Source organism: Pogoniulus pusillus, chromosome 20, assembly GCF_015220805.1.
Source record: "Pogoniulus pusillus isolate bPogPus1 chromosome 20, bPogPus1.pri, whole genome shotgun sequence".
In the NCBI taxonomy this organism is placed as follows: Eukaryota; Metazoa; Chordata; class Aves; order Piciformes; family Lybiidae; genus Pogoniulus; species Pogoniulus pusillus.
This window is the reverse complement of record NC_087283.1, coordinates 1,625,029-1,644,445: the sequence shown is the minus strand read 5'-3', so window position 1 is coordinate 1,644,445 and position 19,417 is coordinate 1,625,029. Positions and strand designations below refer to the sequence as shown.

The following is a 19,417-nucleotide window of genomic DNA, read 5'->3' as shown; positions in this document are numbered from 1 at the left end:
AGGATGGTTTCAGCTGAGAATGGTATCATACAATGGTTTAGGTTGGGAGGGACCTCAAAGCTCATCCAGTTCCAACCCCCTGCCATAGGCAGGGACACCTCCCACTAGAACAGGTCACCCAAGGCCTCATCCAACCTGGCCTTGAACAACTCCAGGAAGGTTGTGGGGCACAGAAGCGCCCAATGTGATCTTTGATCACATTGGGCGCTTCTGTGCCCCACAACCTTCCTGGGCAACCTGTGCCAGTGTCTCACCACCCTCAACCTGTGCCAGTGTCTCACCACCTCACCCAAGCAATTGCTGGGTTTGTGGAGGACCTCTAGGGCTATCAAGCTGGCTGTGGACCTCCATATCTCTTACACCAGGGCAGCTTATGAGTAACTCTAGTGAGATTAATGACACTACAGTTCAATTCCCCACCGTAGGGAGATATTGTTTAAGCCACAGCCAAGAAGTGAAGCTGGTTGTAGCAGGAATTTTGGGGGATTTTGGTCAAACAAAAATGAATCTTTTGATGCTTGGTGCCCAAATGGCTGAGGCTATATTCAAACTCATGAATGGAAAAACGATACAGGAGCTTGGTATTGTACTGGGCAAACACAGAAGTCATTTGGGGAGAAGGAATAGTACCTTTTGTAGTCCTCTGAGAGATTATAACAACGTATTTGCAGCGTCCGAAGACTGCAGTTGGACCCTTTGCTGAAGGGGCTACGGCCAAAAAGGGGCATTATGGGATTTGTGGAATCACAGCTTACACAACACTACCAGCAAACTGGACAGGGATTTGTTACACTGGAATCATGAGCCCTCTCTTTTCCTTTTGCCAGAGGCTGAGGGTCCCCAACTAGGTGTGAGGCTCAGTGACAACCTGGGTAACGAATGGGTCGCACAATGCAAGCAATCTGTCCAGATTGAAATAGGTGGAAGACAAAAATGGGGGGAAAAATGAGTGGCCTCCCAAAAGAATAATGAGGCATTATGGGCCAGTCACCACTCTAGACCACCACACCTGCAACTGAGCTTCTGTCACCTAACACACGCAGGAGGTGAAGGCTTCCTGTTGTCCGGTCGGACAAGGAGGGCCCAATTCTGGAAAGGCTCTACCACACCCAGCATGCCCATTACAGTGGGCCTGGCTAAGCAAATCACTCCTGGAAAATGCTAAGTGACTCTCAGAAAAACAAGCACACTCAATGAGGCAGCCAGGGAAAAGAAGAGAAGCTCCAGCCTGCAGAGCACTCCCCACTCACTCTCTTCAAATGGACTTTCCGGACACCAAATAACTCCAGAGTGACCTTTCTTCTCTCTGCGTGGGGGTATTTCTTTCTTTCCTTTCTCTTCTTCCCCCACCTCTCTTTCTCTTTCCCTCTCCTCATCCCTCCCTATCCTTGTGTGTATGCAATAAAACTAGCCTATGTGTTTGACACCATTTGTGCCTTAATTCTGTGCCTGAAATTCCAAACCTGCCTTACCTGGGAGTCCTCTGGACTGGGACAACAGACCATGCACACAGGCTGATCTTTGCTTCTCAGCCTAATTTTTGGGTCAGCTCAGGTGGTTGCTTTGATGCTGTCATTCAAGGCTTGCACATTGTTTTTATTTCAGTGTAATAGTTTTGTTGGGTTTAAGTTGACATCCAGTTAAAATTGTTTCCTAGAAGTCAGAAAACTGATGTTGCAAACTGATGCTAAGGCAATGGAAGGAAACACAGAAAGGAACCAAACTTGCCTGTGGAAGAAAAGTCCATTGGCACTTCTATGTGTGCTCTGTTATTATGTTGTTATTTATAGAGCTTTCATGTTTTATCTCACTGCCTAGGCTCCAGAAGAAGATGAACCACCTTATTCTGCTTTTCTCATTGTTCCTCACTCCAGTATTTGCTGACAAAGAAAGCCAGGAAACAACCCAAATCTTCTCTTCAAACAGTGCCAGCCACAAACGACTGAAGAGAGACTGGATATGGAACCAAATGCACATCAAAGAGGAGATCGACACACCACTGCCACACCACGTTGGCAAGGTAAACAGCAGTCTGCTAGCACTGAAACGCAGTCAGCAGATGGAAAGAGAAAAGATAACGTCCCACGGATTCTCCTGCTTCTGGGGAATACAAATCCATTGCAGAGAGCAGCAAGGGCAGAGCCTCTGCTGTGCAGGAACGTCTGCATGGCTTGCAGGGTCACAGTTAGGAAGGCAGGCTGGCAGCTGATGGAGGTCAAGATTTGCTCAAAAACCTACCTCTGCACCTCCAGCAATGGGTTCAGGTTGGGGCCCCTCACTGCAAGACACCGAGGTGCTGAAGTGTGTCCAGAGAAGGGCAACAGGGCTGGCGAGGAGCAGCTGAGGGAAAGGAGTTGTTTAGCCTGGAGAACAGGAGGCTGAAGGGAGACCTCATTGCTCTCCACAGCTCCTTGAGAGGAGGTTGGAGTCAGGTGGGGTTGGTTTCTTCTCTCTAGTATCCAGTGATAGAATAAGAGGAAATGGCCTGAAACTGTGCCAGGGGAGAGTTAGGTTGGAGATGAGGAAAAATTTCTTTGCTGCAAGAGTGGTCAGGCTGCCCAGGGAGGTGGTGGAGTCCCCATCCCTGGAGGTGTTCAAGAAATATCTGGCCATGGCACTTGGGGATATGGTTTCATGACCACAGCAGGCTTATATTGAGGGTTGGACTCAATGATCTTGGAGGCCTTTCCCAAGCGAAACTCTTCAATGATGCTATAAAATCCATATGCACCAAAAACATGCAGTTCACCTCACTCAGCCTGGATACAAAACAAGAATGCTACATTTACAAACAGTGTCACATAATAAATTGTTTCGTGAAGTGAAAGAAACTATGTTTTTTAATTAATAACAAGCACTGACCTGCTGGCAAACTCATTTTCTTCAGGGCAGCACTCAGATCCCTGTGATTAAATGCATATCACCCAGACAAAGCTCTTCCAATCTAGTCTTTCAAACTGAGCTACTCTGACACTTCTCAGATAAATGCAGTTCTCCCTTTTCCTCCTATGTACAATAATCAGCATCTGTCAAGGCTGCCAGGGCAGAGTGAAACAGACCTTTCTGGATGGGTGCAGCTCACTAGCAGGAAGCGAGAGGGAGAGGAAAGAGGCCACAGGGTGCTCTCTGCAAACACAGGGCATCTCTGTTTCATCTCAGACCAATTCAGCAGCAGATTGAGGAGAAAGCTTCTATTCCTGGAGCCATCCTAACTAAGAGTAATTCCCTTTGTGCTCCATGGAATGCTTCTGATTGCTTTTGCAGGGGCTGTGTTGGGTGCACTGCGTTTGCAGGATCGAACACTTGCTAAACTCTTTGCAAGAGGCTGCAGCAGCAGCGTGGCAGAGCTGAGCCACAGCTGCAGGAACATGCTGATACAGTTCAATTTTATCTTGCATGGCTTTGGATGCTCTCCTTTGTATGTTCATCCCCAGTCCTGCAAGTCTCTACTTTTTCCGTTAAGTAAATCAATAAAAATGGTGAAAGAAGGCACAGAAAATCCTACCTTTGAGCAAGGGAGGGGGACCTCAGAGCTGCCTGCCAGTACCTGAAGGGAGCCTGCAGAAAGGCTGCAGAGGGACTGTTCATCAGCGTGTCTAGAGACAGGGAAAGGGGGAATGGATTGAAGCTGAGGCAGAGCAGGGTTAGACCAGAGCTGAGGAAGAAACTCTTCAGTATGAGGGTGGTGAGACTCTGGAATAGGCTGCCCAGGGAGGTTGTGGATGTCTCTACCCTGAGGGTATTAAATGCCAAGCTGGATGAGGTCCTGAGCAGCTGAGTCTAGTTGAGAGGTGTCCCTGCCCATGGCAGGGAGATTGGAGTAGCTGAACTCTGAGATGTCTTCCTACCTAGGATGTTATGATCTCCGGAGCTATAAACTGCTCTCCAGCAGCCCCAGCAGACAGAAACAGAAAGTGCTGATGCAGTGCATGGACAGTTGTGAGCTTCCCCTCCACTGTTCAGTTTGAAGACTCAGCTTACCAGGGTGCTGGGCCAACTCATTTCAACTCCACTATCACCTAGAAATGTTGGACCAGATGGTCCTTGGGGTCCCTTCCAACTTGGCATTCTGTGATTCCGTGATTCTATCGGTGTCTGTAGACAGGTGAAACATAGGAAGGGAATAATCATCAGACTATGTGCAGGTTAAACAAAGTGCAAAACCATTTAGGACTGAGTTAAATTAAGATTTTAGAACTGATTCATGTTCATTCCTTTCACCCCATCCCTTTTCATGGCATCTAATCCTGAACTTTAAAATCTGTGGAGTGGTGATTTAATCTTACTGTCACTGCACAAGCCCAAAGACTGACTACAAAAAACCCTGCACACAACTAAACACAAGAAGGCTGTCAGCTATGGCAGGAATTCTGCCAAAGGAATGCTAAGCAATAGAGATTAATGCTGAATAATGGCAGTGGCTGTGAATGAGATTTGATTCTGTAATTCAGAAGCTGTGAATATAGATTTGGTTCTGCAGTTCTGTGGAGTCTAAGCAAAATCTCTGCTCAGCTCAGAAGACTACTCTCAAACAAGAGCAGCTCAAAGTGATGATAAGACACAATGAGGTTAGTGATATGTGTTAACTGCATGAAAAATTTCTATTTTTTGGAAATAGGAGACCTGATCTCAAAAAAAAAAATGTTTCTTGATAAATAAGCAAGCAGGTTCCACTCTGGATGCAGGTTTCATCTCCTATAACCCTGCATGGTTCTAGTTGCTGTGGTGCTGTTTGTTGAGCAACACACCAGCCACTATCCAAGGTCTTGATGACTGTTCTGGTTTCTACCCGAGTCTAAAGAATCAATCAATCACAGAATCCTAAAATGGCTCAGGTTGGAAGGTACCTCAGAGGTCACCTGCTCCAACACCCCTGCCATGGTTACCCAAGGCCTCATCCAGTCTGGCCTTGAACAGTTCCAGGGAGGAGGCATCCACAAAGGCTCTGGGTAATCTGTTCCAGAGTCTCACCACTGTGACACTGAAGAACTTCTTCCTCAGCTCCAGTCTAACCCTGCTCTCCCTCAGCTTTAAACCATTCCCCCTAGACCTGTCACTAGACACCTTTATGAAAGTCCCTCTGCACCCTTCCTGCAGGCTCCCCTTGGGTATTGGAAGTCCTGTTTGCATCTGCTGGTGACACTGCTGCAGCCAGATGCCACAGCTGACTTCTCTCTCTCTGCTCCTCCTAGATCACATCAAGCGTCCGGAACAGCAACGCCAAGTATATTATAGAGGGTGAATATGCCAACACCATCTTCAAAGTGGAAGAAACCAGTGGTGATGTCTATGCATTTGAGAGGCTGGACAGAGAAAAGAAAGCAGAGTATGAGCTGACAGCTCTCATCATTGACCGCAGAAACAACCAGTCCCTGGAGCCCCCCTCTAAATTCATCATCAAGGTTTATGACATTAACGACAACGTCCCTGTCTTTGTACAAAAAGTGTTCAATGGATCTGTCCCAGAAATGTCACCAGTGGGTAGGTCCTTCCATCACCTATTTCCCGTAGTGTCTCTGGTTAAAAAGCAGATTTGATACTAAATGTAGTTGTTTGAACATCTCCTCGTAGGAACCTCGGTCACCAAAGTGACAGCTGTAGATGCTGATGACCCAACAGTTACAGGCCACGCTACAGTTACCTACCAAGTCATTAAAGGAGATGAGTACTTCACAGTGGATGACTCTGGTAGGTCAGATGCACAAATGTCTTCCCATGTTGTCCTTGGAAGGAAATGGTTTAAGGTTTTTCCGTTCTGGGCACATTGGATAACAACTCAAACATAGAAACAGCAAGCGTAATTTGGAAATGGTCATACAATGCCACTGTCTGCATCCGGAAAGGAGCTAATGAAGCTGGGATATCAGGTGCCATGAAGTACATGAGAAATAAAAAAGCTCATTTTTTCCTCCCTGATTAAGAGACTAAGAGCCAATGCAAGGTTGTGTGTCCAGTTCAGCACTGATACCATCCCTTTGACCAAAGAGGAAGAGGAAATACAGCAATTCTGAAGCAGCATCCCATAATCGATGACTCCTGAATTTCCTTGTTTAAATTTCACCCAGGTTTAAAAATACTGTGTCTCTTGTGACCACACTGGCACTCTGCAGCAAACAATTCAGACAAGAGGTGCTCAATACTGGGTTCAGTGTGGGGCCTCGCACTACAAAAAAGACATCAAGTTGCTGAAGGGTGTCCAGAGAAAGGCTACGAAGCTGGTGAAGGGTCTGGAGAACAAGTCCTGTGAGGGATGGCTGAGGGAACTGGGGCTAATGAGTCTGGAGAAGAGGAAGCTGAGGGGAGACCTGACTGGTCTCTACAACTTGAAAGGAGGCTGCAGTGAGGTGGTGTTGCACTCTTCTCCTGGTAGGAGGTGAGAGAGTGAGAGGAAATGGCCTGAAAGTGTGCCAGGGAAGGGTTAGGTTGCAAATTGGGAAAAACCTCTTTGCTGCAGGAGTGAGCAGGTGGTGGAGTCACTATCCCTCAAAGTGTTCAAGAAACCTGTGGTCATGGCACTTGGGGATATGGTTTGACGGCCACAGTGGTGTTGTGTTGCTGATTGGACTGGATGGTCTTAGAGGTCTTTTGCAACCCAAACAATTCCCTGATTCTCTGATTACAAAGTACACTGTAATAACTAAGTTTAGATATTGTCAGACTGCTTCCAAGCAGCAAAGCTCGGCGTACAGAGATGCACTGTACAGAATCTCCCCCATAAGCAGTCATACAGCAAGACTTCCAACATTGCCAGCCTTAGAAACCTACCCCTGTGAAAGTGCTACTGAAAGCTGAACGTGTGGCATAAGACCAAAGTTTGCTGTCTAAACCAAAACAATCCACAACACCTGACTCTGTTCCCTGGCTTTTTTCACAGGGGTGATCTTCACAACAAGGGCTGACTTAGACAGGGAGAACCAAGCAACCTACGAAATCGTTGTCAAAGCAAAAGATGCTCCAGGGTCTTCTGGGGACTCGAGCACAGCCACAGTGATTATCACTTTAACTGACATCAACGACAACTTCCCCGTGTTCAAACACCGTGAGTACCTTGCCAGGGCAGCACAGCTGTGACAGCCTGATGGCAGAGTTCAGCACACCTTTCCCTAAGGAAAGGATCTTAGCTCTTCAGAAGGTTTGCTGTATTGCAGACCCGGGTGATGTGCACCCAGAGGAGAAGATAAAACTCAAGATGAGTTTCCTCACTTGGATAATTTGAAGAGTTAATTATACTCATATGAAAAAATACATCAAAGTTCTGACTGTAGAGGCCTAGAATGTTGAGCTCTTCAGGAAATCTTTTTCTGTGTGTCTATACACTAAAACCAATTTTTAACTAAGTTCTAACCTCCATGTACACACTCCTTATGACTCCTTTTCTCTTCTTGTTGTCGTTTAACAGCATCATTTCACTTCAAAGTTCCTGAAAACATTTCAGTAGGAGGAGAAGTTGGCAGAGTCAAAGTAGAAGACATTGATGAACCACAACACAGAAACACGAAATACAGTTTTGTCAGAGGAGACTACAGGGACACCTTTGAAATTGTGGCAAATCCATTCACAAATGAAGGAATCATTAGGCCAAAAAAGGTACATCTGCCACTAACAAAGAGGATAGGGTTGGGGTTTGCCCTGCCTAACAAGAGTGTTTGCTTCCCTTTGTGACTAGAGGCAGGAGGAAATGAGTGGAAGTCTGAATTCAACACATTCATCCTGAAAATCCTGTCCTGTAAGCTGTGTGAGAGAAACAGCTGCTGATTCACATGTCCATCTCGCCTGAAAAGCTCCCAAGAAAAGCTCGAATGTGCGCAGAGAGCAGTGGGGACTGTGGCAGATATGCTGGGCACACACCTCAGGCTCCCCTCAGTCTGCTTCTAAGAGTCAGTGACTTTCAGAGCTGAAACAACCAAGTCCAAAAATCCTTCCCTTCTTTAGCCCAAGTGCAACCAAAGCAGAAAATGTAAACAAGTCCACCTGACCACTGCAGAGTGCTCTGCGCAGTCTGGCACTTGCCCCAGCCTGAGCCACGGCTCCTCTGCTTTCCTCTCAATGTTTTCAGAGCTTCCCCACTAATCCCTTATCACTCTCCAGGAGAGCACAGACTCTCCAAAGCTTTGATTAGGGTTTACTCTTTGGGTTGTTTTCATTCTCAGATCAGACCAGCTTGATTTGTACCAAGGGACATTCCTGCATTATGCAGAGTACTGTCAAGCTGAGTTCATTGATTTCATTTGATTCACTGCAAGAAAAAGAAAAGAAAAGGGAAGAAGGATTATGAATCACCTCCTGCAATCCTCAGATTGACAGGAATGTGCTTTTCTCTCCCAGATGCCTGACTGGCAGGACTAGAAATGTCATTAAGAACAACATTTTAAGGAAACAAGTATTCCAAGATCAGCAGTAAAGCTGTAGTCACACCAGGTGTAAACAGCTTTCCCTTCCCCAAATTCAACCCTTTCCCTGGTTTGTCCAGGACCCAAGGAACACATTGCTTGCAATTCCTACCCCAACGAGGAGCAGTAAGAGACCTCACGCACACACATCTGGAATCAGCTAATCTTTTAGCATGCAGTGGGCAGAGGTCATTCCATAGTTTTATGACATGCCATTGGCCATGCATGTACCATAGTTTTCAGTAAACAGCCACCTGGGGTGAAGTTTGAACTGCTAGAGCAGCAGGATGACTTCCACTCACACTGCCTACCTAAACAAGAGTCACCCTAGACAGCTACTGTGAGCTTCACAGGGCTCTTACCATCCCAGGGACCCAAGCCTTCAAAGGAGCGATGGCTTGGACATTGCTTACTCTCCCAGCTTCTGGCCTTCCTTCCATTGTCTGGTTCCTTTTCTAATCTCAGCCCATGGGAAAAACAAGGAAGTGGAAGTCATTTCTCACCAGCTGCCCCAGCAGCAAATTTGTTTGGAAATGCTCTCCCAAGACCCTGTCTAAGATACAACTTGGTAATATTTCTAGGCATGATCAGGAGCACAGAGCTTCAGCTAGCCCAATACAAACTTTGCTTCTCCATCTCCAAAGGAATAAATCCTGCTTTTGTCTGTTTTCTAGGCCCTGGACTTTGAAAAAGTAGCAGAATACAGGTTTGACATCGAGGCAACAGACCCGACAGTTGACCTCCGCTATTTTAAATCTGGTGGCTCCAGGAGCATTTCAACAGTCACCATTGAAGTCACTGATGTGGATGAGCCTCCTGTCTTCACCAAGCTGCCATACGAATTTAGAGTCAAGGAAAACGACCCAGAAGTACGGACACTGGGATCAGTCTGGGCACACGACCCCGACGCAGCTAAGCGCAAGATCAGGTAACGGGACACCAGCTTCAGTCATCTTGCTTTGCAGTGGGGAGCTCCTTCAGGGATCCAACTCGACCAACAAGTGACACTTTGGCCCTGCTTTTCAGAATCATAGAAAGGTTTAGTTGGAAGGGACCTCAAAGATCATCCAGTTCCAACCCCCTGCCACAGGCAGGGACACCTCCCACAAGAACAGGTCACTTAAGGCCTCGCATCCAAGCTGGCCTTGAACCTCTCCAGGGAAGTCATGGATCACAGAATCACAGAATGTGACTGATCACATTCTGTGCTCCACAGCCTCCCTGGGCAACCTGTGCCAGTGTCTCTACACGCTCACTGTAAGGAATTTCTTCCTATATATTTCATCCTCAGAGCTTGCATAATTTAAGGGAAGCATTCTGAGGCTGCCTGGTCAAGATATGAATGCAGTTTGTCAGGCAGGACCTCTCTGACCCTGCAGCCCAAAGAGCTGCAGCCAAGGCAGTGTTCTCAGCCATGCTTTGACATATCCCTGTTCACACAACCCTCAGATTTACCCGGCGGAGAGCCAGTCCTAACGGAGACTACGTCAGGGTATCTGACACAGGAATTATTCAACTTCCCAAGCCCCTGGACAGAGAATTCAGTTCCTCATACAACATCACTGTAGCAGCCCAGGAAATCCTTGAAGATGGTAAGTGCTCTCCATTTCCCTGTTTGAGAGAAACCAGAGCACAGCTTTACAGCAGGGCTCTATCTTATCAGAACGGAAAGACAACAACCTGGCAACCTCTTTCCACCAGCAAGCAAAAAGGCTGCTTGCAGGCTTTGCATAATCACATTCGAGATCCAGGCAGTACCTGCAAATAGGGCAAGCACCCTTTAAAGATTCAGCCCCGAGCTGTTATGAAAGGCATTCAGTTTGTTACAAGGAATAAAAAGGGCATGAGGAGAGGAAGCAGCTTGGGAAACAGCCCAAGCCTGTGGTTAAGAGCAGAAATGTCCCATCCATCTTCACCCACTAAGATGGATTTTCAAGATCCAACTCACATGCTGCTGCCCAGGCAGCTCTGCAGAGCTTTGCTCAGGTTCAGGGAGCAAGGCAGGCCCAGGGGCCAATCCTCAGTTGGTCTGGGGCAGGTTGGCCTTTTCTAGAGGGTGAAAGATACTCAATAATACAGATATGGGCAGGTTTTAGGAAACTGACTGAATCTGTCAAAGCAGAAGTTCAGTTTAATGATGGAGCTAGAAACTCTCCATGTTCATCAAGCAGGAGGCAGAGGTGGACACAGTAGAAAGAGCAGGATGCAGACAGCACAGGGACTCACAGAGAGCACTGAGTTGGAAGGGATCCTCACAGTTCATCCTATCCAACTCCCCTGCAGTCAGCAGGAACATCTCCAATTAGATCAGGCTACCCAGGGCCACATTAAGACTGATCTTGAATGTCTCCAAGGATGAGGCCTCAACCACATCTCTGGGCGATCTGTTCCAGTGTTCCACCACTCTCACTGAGCAGAACTTCCTTCTGAAGTCCAGCCTAAACCTGCCCTGCTCTAATTTCAAGCTGTTGCCCCTCATCCTATCCCTACAAGCCTTTCTGAACAGTCTCTCTCTGGCCTTCCTGTAAGCCCCCTTCAGATCCTGAAACGCAGCTCTCCCTGGAGCCTTCTGCTCCCCAGGCTGAACAGCCCCAGTTCTGTGCCAGCCATCTCAAGAGAGCTGTGCTGCTGCTGTCATTCCAGGCCGCCTTTCTGACAGAGAATCACATGCCCACGTCCACGTCATAGTCACTGATGAGAACGACAATGCTCCCGAGCTGGTTTATGCCGAAGAGCCCCGCGTGTGTGAAAATGCCGCAGCAGGAACGGTGAGACAGGAGGGCAGCTTTCCCGCTGAACTCCAAGTGACAGATGGCTTCCACTAGAAGCTAGTCTCAACTTTCATACCCGAGCACTTGATCATTTCACTGCTTTCCCAAACATCAGCGGTCAGAAATCTCTGTGCAGGACTTTACGCCCTGGGCATATTGACTCTGCTCTGCTCACACAGGTGGGCTGCAGAGTTCCTCTCCCCATAGGCTGTTGCATGTGCAGGACAAAAGCAGCTGAACCACGAAGTGTGCCCAGCTCCTGCAGGGCAGGAACCAGCAGCTGAATTTTATCACAGACTCACAGAAACATTAAGGCTGGCAAAGGCCCTCAGGATCACCAAGTCCAACCTACAACCCTACTCTACAAGATTCACCTCAAACTATATCCCTAAGCACCACATCCAAACGACTCTTAAACACATTCAGGGTGGATGACTCCACTACCTCCCTGGGCAGCTCATTCCAGTCCCCGACCACTCTCTTCCTAAAAACTTTTTCCTAATGTCCAATCTAAACCTCCCCAGCCTCAGCTTGAGGCCATTCCCCCTTGTTCTGTCTCCCATTACACGTGAGAAGAGCCCAGCAGCAGCCCCTCCACAAGCGTTCCTAGGTAGTGCCAAGAAGGACAGCATTGCCAAACACAGAGAGAAGCACTGCTGCACAGAACTCCTCTGTGCTCTCCATCACAGTGCAGCATCCCCATGCACACACAGTGTTGGTGGGTAGGAGTTTACATCTTTGGCCTCACACACAAACACCCAGCCCTGTTTAATTAAAAGGCTCCATTAGTCTGACTCCCTGATGGAATCTCTCAGGACAGTGAAGGAACTGCTTCACCTTTAACCTAAGATTTTAATATCTCTTTGGGACAGAATCATGCACTTCTGCTACGTGTTTTACATCTACTCTAGCCCAGGCTGAAGCTTGTGAAAACAAGCATGGCACTCAGAGATGGCAGCCACACTTCTGAAGTGAACTCTTCCAAGGCAGCCATCCTCGGGATCAAAAGAGCCAAATGTCTCCGAGCAGATGGCTTTTTATGCTGTTGCAGCATGGTGCTGCTTGTAAATCTCTGCTTGTTGTGGACCAACGTGGTCAAGGCCTAACTACCAAGGACTCCAGATGATTCAGTGTGAATTATGCTAGAGACCACTTTATTTATGTAGCAGCCTGAATATACACACTCGGCCAGGAGAGCACATGCCTACACATTAGCATAATTAGTCAGAGGCAAGCCACTCCATCAGCACAAACCACACCTTGTTTTCCTCACTACCAAGGGGTCCATTATCTATCTCTTCTGAGATAAGGCAGCCAGTTGCTTGTGAGAACCAAGGTTTGTTATTGTAAGGATCTGCCTGCTGTTTATTCCTCTTCACTCTGTTCCCACAGCTCTTCTGCACCTGCACCCCACAACTCTTCTGCATTCCCACATTATGCTTTACCTAGGTGATATGTCCTCTTTGGTCCCCACCTGTGGATGAAGGGGAAAGACTGCTCTTTATGAACATCTAGAAGGAAATTACTTGCCTTGGAAGACCTTGAAGAGGAGCATCACAGGATAGAATGGTTTAGGTTGGAAGGGACCTGAAAGATCATCCAGTTCCAAACCCCCACCATAGGCAGGGACACCTCCCACTAGAACAGGTCACTCAAGGCCTCAACCAACCTGGCCTTGAACACCTCCAGGGAGGTTGTGGAGCACAGAAGCACAGAATGTGACCTTCAATCACATTCTGTGATTCTGTGCTCCACAGCCTCTCTGGGCAACCTGTGCCAGTGTCTCACCACCCTCACTGGAAAAAACCCTTTCCTATCAGCTAGTTTGAATCTCCCCACTGCCAGTTTAAACCCATTACCTCTCATCTTGTCATTACCAGACCTTGTCAATAGCCTCTCCCCAGCCTTCCTGTAGCCCCCTCCAGATACTGGAAGGCCTCTATAAGGTCTTATCAAAGCCCTCTCTTCTCCAGACTGCAGAGCCCCAACTCTTGTAGCAGGTCCTCAATAGCAGGCATGCTCCAGCCTCCAGCACAGCTTTGTCCCGCCCTTCACTGAAGGGTTATACAAGACATGAAACCCAGTTTTAGCTTAGAATCATAGAACTGTTTCAGTTGAAAAAGATCTCTAGGATCACCCAGTCCAACTACCAAACTTCCACCACCATGGCCATTCAGCTGTGTTCCAAAGTGCCATGTCCGCACATTTCTTGCACACCCCCAGGGATGATAAATACAATTTTATCCCTGGAGGCAATGTACATGGAAAATTATGACCTCTTCCATCTTTGCAGGTAATCATCAGGATTTCAGCTACTGACAAGGATGAAATATCACCTAGAGGTTTCTTCAAATACTCCCTGGCCACAGAAGACAGCAACTTCTCCTTGATAGAGAACTACGGTAGCGTACCCCTACAGTGCATTCTGTCAGCTAGCCAAAGCAAGACTAGGACACAGGGGAGAAAAGCTGAAGTCATGCCCTATGATTGCTCTGGCTTGGCTAAGTAACAATTTCATAGATCCACAGAACGGTTTAGGTTGGAAGGGACCTTCAAGTACATAGTTTCCACCTCCCTGTCATGGGCAGGGACGCCTCCCACTAGCCCAGGATGCTCAAGGTCTTGAACAATTCCAGGGAAGGGCATCCACCACCTCCCTAGGCAACCTGTTCCAGTGTCTCCCCACTCTCACTGGAATGAGTTTCTTCTTGATCCCCAGTCTGAACCTCCCCTTCTGAAACTCAGAGCCATTGCTCCTCATCTTATCACTACAAGCCCCTGCCAAAAGTCCCTTCCCAGCTTTCTTGTGGCCCCTTCAGGTACTGGCAAGCTGCTATAAGGTCTCCTGGGCACCCTCTTTTCTCCAGGCTGAACAGCCTCAGCTCCCTCAGCCTACCCCCAGAGGGGAGGTTCTCCAGCTCTCTGATCATCTTTATGGCCTCCTCTCGATCTGCTCCAGCAACCTCATATCCCTCACCAGAACTGGATGCAGGATTTGAGATGGGGTCAGGGCAGAGCAGTGGAGCAGACTCACCTCCCTAGCCCTGCTGATCACTCTGCTTTTGATGCAGCCCAATTTAAAGGCTTCATTCCCTGAACAAAAATGTTGACTGTTGCCGCCCGAACTTCACCAGGTCCCCTGCAGGCTGACTCTGAGGAGAAAATAGACCAAGTGACTGCTAATCTATGAGGGAAATCTGGCAGGGATTAGCTCTTAATTAGATGTCATTACTTCTTCCAGACAACACAGCCAATATCACTGTCAGGTATGGGCAGTTCAATCGTGAGCTTGCCAAAATCCACTACCTGCCTGTCATCATCTCAGACAACGGTGACCCCGAGCTCAGCAGCACAAACACTCTTGTCGTCAGTGTCTGCAAGTGCAACGAAAAAGGCAACTTCACCTTTTGTGAGGAAAGAGCTAAACAAGTTGGAGTCAGCATACAAGCACTGGTGGCAATTTTTATCTGCATCTTCACAATCATCAGTAAGTATTTGGCTTCTGTCACGTTCACAGATTTATAGAATCACAGACTGGATTGGAAGGGAGCCTACAGATGATCTAGTTCCAACCCCATGCCATGGGCAAGGACACCTCACATTGAAATAGGTTGGTCCAGGTCTTATCCAACCTGGCTTTGAACACCTCCCTAGGCAAATTGTTTCAGTGTCTCACCACTGTCACAGACAAGAATTCCTTCCTCATCTCCAGCTTCCACCTCCCCTCTCCCATCTCAAAGCCATTGTCCCTCATCCTGTCAGCCCCAGTCCTTGTCAAAAGTCCCTCCTCAGCTCTCCAGTAGCCCCTTCAGCTACTGGAAGGCTGCTGTAAGGTCTCCATGGAGCCTTCTCTTCTCCAGGCTGAGCAGTCCCAACTCTCCCAGCCTGTCCCCATAGGAGACGTTCTCCAGCCCCCGACCATCTTGGTGGCCTCCTCTGGATCCACTCCAACAGTTCCATAACCACCATCTTCTGGGGGCACTAAAACTGGACACAGTACTCCAGGTGGGCTCTCACAAGACCAGAGAAGAGCAGAGGGGCAGAATCACCTCCCCTGTCTGACATGAAAAGAGGAGATTGATTTGGGTTGCTTTTGCCTAGCCAAGATCTACAAAAGCTTTGTGGCTCTCAAATGGTCATAAAGGCAGAAATACTGCACCTAGTGACTTGTCTCACCTGCTCTTTCTGGCTGGCCTGGTAGCACAGTTTCAGCTCCAAAACTGCTCACACTGATGGGAAGGTTCTGGCACCTCTCTATAATAGCTGTAATCTATGCTTGGCTTCCTGCTACCAGGCTCACGTGCAGCTAGAAAACAGGAAACTGGTGCTGGGGCAGTGCCAGTGGGATTCCTGTTTCCAAAGGCTGAGCTAGTCTGGAATCTATAACACAGCTATTGGCTGTATTTGTTATCTAGCAGAGAAGGGCAATAGCTTTTCCTGTTTGGGAGGAGGCCTGCTTTGTAATCATCACATCAGTAGCATTTATTGCTTGGAATGAAAAGATTTACCAGTCCAAGGCAGCAGCTGATGCAGTGAACTTCTGACAATGCATTTGTGCTTCCAGTTCCAGACCACAAAACCATAGACTTGTTTGGGTCGGAAAAGCCCTCTAGGATCACTGAGTCCAACCATCAACTTAACATCACCACAGCCATTATACCTTGTCCCCATGTGACATGGCCACACATTTCTTGAACCCCTCCAGGGATGGTGACTCGAGCACCTCCCTGGGCAGCCTGTTCCCATCCCTGATCACTCCTGTAGCAAAGAAGTTTTCCCCAGTCTTCAACCTAACCCTCTCCTGGCGCAATTTCAGGCCATTTCCTCCTCCTGATCCTAGGGAGATCAACCCCCACCTCCCAGTTCAGTTGTAGAGTTCCTGTTCAGGCGTCACTGCTGTGAGACCACACAAATCCTGTAGTTGAACGGTATTTTAAGCCATCCTTTAAATAAATGTGTTACACAAAATTCACTCCAGCAAAAGAATTCTTCAGACTGTGTCACACATCTTAAATGCAGTTTGTTTTTTTACTTCCTTGCCTTCTCCCTTCACATGTGCTCACCTAAATTCTCTTTGCAGTAATCACCTTGCTAATTCTTCTAAGAAAAAGACACAAGAAGGATTTGAGTGGCCTGGGGAGGAACGTGGCAGAGATCCATGAGCAGCTTGTCACCTATGATGAAGAAGGTGGTGGTGAAATGGATACTACCAGCTATGATGTGTCTGTACTCAACTCTGTCCGCAAGAACGGTATGAAGCCAGAAGCAGTTCCCTCTCCATATGCACAAGTCCAGAAGCCTCCTGGAAACATAACTTCTGGTGCTGGAGAAATGGAAATGATGATCGAAGTCAAGAAGGACGAAGCTGATAATGACAGGGACTTGCTGCCATATGACACCCTTCACATCTACGGCTATGAAGGTGCCGAGTCCATTGCAGAATCTCTCAGTTCTTTGGGATCAGGCTCCTCAGACTCAGATATTGATTATGACTTTCTCAATGACTGGGGGCCCAGGTTTAAAATGTTAGCTGAGCTGTATGGGTCAGAACCCCACGAAGATTTTGTGTATTAAGTTCATGTTCGCCATGAATTTCCTCCCTCCCACTACAGGTAAGACATCAAGAACCTGCCAATGGCCAAAGAACTCACAGCTCTTCAGCTAAGCCACACAAGGATTTCAAACAGACATGGATAAAAACCTGCCATCAGCAGGGCTAAAAAGAAATACACATCTCATCCCTTGTGGACTTCCCCCAGCACTGCAGTCCTTGCTAACACCTCCAACAACTGCCACTCGAGGACCTGCCCCAGCTTTCTAGGACACAGCTCCTCTCCCTGTCTGGATAGAGACTTCTCCTTTAAAAGCGGCTTTGTCCCCACTCCCTCCTTCACTCCTTCTGTACTGTGTCCCTCAATGAGTCTCGAAGGTCACCACCCAGTGGGTCAGAGAGGTTTGGTGGCATTGGAAAGGAGTGTTTTGCATAATCCCCAGTGTCTGCAGCCAGTTGCTTTGCCTGCCTCCCCCCCCTAACATCTTTATTGACATGGCACACTTCTGCTCAGCCAGCAGAGGAGGAACATATGGGCTATCTCTTGATATCAGGAATTGTTCCATCACTTTCAGAGAGAGACAGGGTTATTCTTTCTTTCCAACCTATTAATTATTCTTGCTTTATAGTCTCCTACTACAGCTCTGAGTTACTACAGATAAAATCAGACAGGATTTTTAGATGCACAATCTGGTTTCATCTGCCATTTTTCACAGCCTGATGGTGATTTCAGGCACCTTTCTGCCATCCTAGAATTTGCTCCAGCTAGGAGCAAAAAATGTTTTTTCTTTCTGTCAATAGGATCTGAGTGCTACCCAATGGGGGCAGGAAATGTGCTACCCAGGGCAGGGCAGGAAAAGCAGAGATCAGGGGAGCATTAAGGCTTCAGCACTGTAAATCTCTCTCGATGGCAATGTAGGTCTCTCTAGATGCTTAAAGAGGCTGAAGATGTTCTCTAACTCAACATTACTGAAGCAACTGTGTATTTTTCAGGAACAAGCAAAGGGCCTCATTACTGTGAAACTGTTGTGATTCTTTTCTAAGCAGGTACTGTAAAACGGGTATTCCCCTCCCAGGAAAACATTGGAGGCTTCCACGCCAGGATGCTACACACCCACACATCTGTCTGCATAACACAACTGCAAAGAGAAGGAAGGCTTTGGAGCTCCAGCTATCGCGTCCCTGGTCAGCCTGTGTTTTCATTTCTCACCTGATGAAGAGCCACAGAATGAAACTTCCCATGCAGGAAGTCAAAAGAGCCCCGGGCAGTGCTGGACTTGTCCGTCAGGCCTGAGACAATGGCCTGTCCCTGGCTTCTGGCAATGCAAATTCCTGCTACCTTCAGCGGAAGGGAGCCGCGCCGCGCAGGATCCCTGCTGGAGCTGGATGCATTAGTTTAGTTGATTTGGTTATTTAATTTTGGTAGCTAACCAAGTAATACTAAATCTTTTTTATCTTTTCTTCCTTTGTTTTACTTTTTTCCTTTCCTAAATCAGTAGAGTGGAACCTCATGAATTTGCTTTTCACTTACTTAGGTCATCTGTGATTGAGCCTCCCCCCAAAATGTTTTCTTGGCAGGAAAAAGCAACACATTGTAAGATCATATATAATATATATAACTATATCTACACACCATTCTATCATACATGTAATGTTATATTACATATAAGATTACATTATATATATTATATAGAGGTAGTTGCACTACATCGGTTCTCCCTGCTGTAAAAAGTTGCCCACCTCAGCCCTCAGCTGGACACTGATGCTCACAATCATCACCAATGCAATCACTCATTCAGCTATGAGCTGAAGGAAAGCAAAACAGAGTTCTGTCCAGTTAGATCAGCTGTGGATCATATATTCTTTATTTAAAAAATACCTTGTGGGATGACTTCATTTTATTTCCCTTGGGTTCACTTACTTCTGGTTTGCTTAATCCAGCACCAGGTGCATTCTGCTGAGGTTCCACACGTTAGTATGTTAGAAAGAGTGCTAACTAATAATACTTACAGTTTAGGGATCTTACCAGTAACTAAGGTATTGGCTATCTAAAGGTAAAGGTTAGTTATGGGATCATTTAAAGCAGTAGGTAGAGTACTTTGGTAAGCACCAGGCAGATAGCACTGCCTGTAACTACTGTTGTTTAGCCTGTGTTATAAAGCTGTTTGAAGGAACTCTGTACCAAGTTCCACTGTATAAAGATGTTTGCACTGAAGAAGGTTTTTTTTAATTCCTGTACTGCTGTGTCTTGTTTTACTACATAAAAGCCAATCTTACACTGGATTTTCTGTGCATCAGTGAGTTTCACAACACCAGGCTTTGTACCCCACTGAGCTCAGCCAGACAACCTCTGCTACCTTGGATCTAAGAGAACTCAGACCAGCCACAAATTTGCCAAAGGACTTTTTGAAAGAGAAGTTTTCTCCCACTCTTTGGAAAGCTCTCAGCAAAGCTCCTGGGGTATGGAAGAGAAAAAGCCCAACAGTGCAGTCTGGTTTCAGCAGCTGGTGAGGTTGAACCCTCTGACTTTGGAGGACTCGTGTCTGCCAGTGCTACAGGATGCATCCCATTTCCAGCAGATGTTTGGCATTTTAGCAGCCAGGCATCAGAGGGATTCTAAACCACCATGTTTACTGAGATCCTGCCTCTTTTTCCTACTGGAAAAGTCCTTCTCTCAAATAGTAGAGGACATACTGCAGGACAGA

The 19,417-nt window shown here is 47.2% G+C and overlaps 1 protein-coding gene across 3 annotated transcripts in view; it reads left to right on the top strand.

The window, feature by feature from the left end:
• Window positions 1-18,995, top strand: part of CDH5 (cadherin 5) — a 31,864-nt gene extending 12,869 nt beyond the window's left edge. Inside the window, exons 2-13 of one of the 3 annotated variants that reach the window (XM_064159931.1) lie at window positions 1,819-2,020; window positions 5,193-5,481; window positions 5,572-5,688; window positions 6,875-7,039; window positions 7,400-7,587; window positions 9,065-9,318; window positions 9,840-9,982; window positions 11,034-11,158; window positions 13,455-13,563; window positions 14,403-14,648; window positions 16,242-16,773; window positions 17,760-18,995. In XM_064159931.1, the coding sequence (XP_064016001.1) occupies window positions 1,832-2,020; window positions 5,193-5,481; window positions 5,572-5,688; window positions 6,875-7,039; window positions 7,400-7,587; window positions 9,065-9,318; window positions 9,840-9,982; window positions 11,034-11,158; window positions 13,455-13,563; window positions 14,403-14,648; window positions 16,242-16,735 (2,319 nt within the window). In that variant the 5' untranslated portion in view covers window positions 1,819-1,831 and the 3' untranslated portion in view covers window positions 16,736-16,773; window positions 17,760-18,995. Of the gene's footprint in view, window positions 1-1,818; window positions 2,021-5,192; window positions 5,482-5,571; window positions 5,689-6,874; window positions 7,040-7,399; window positions 7,588-9,064; window positions 9,319-9,839; window positions 9,983-11,033; window positions 11,159-13,454; window positions 13,564-14,402; window positions 14,649-16,241 lie in introns of all 3 variants that reach the window. The other 2 variants (XM_064159930.1, XM_064159929.1) reach the window with 2 other exon arrangements.
• Window positions 18,996-19,417: the final 422 nt, after the last annotated feature.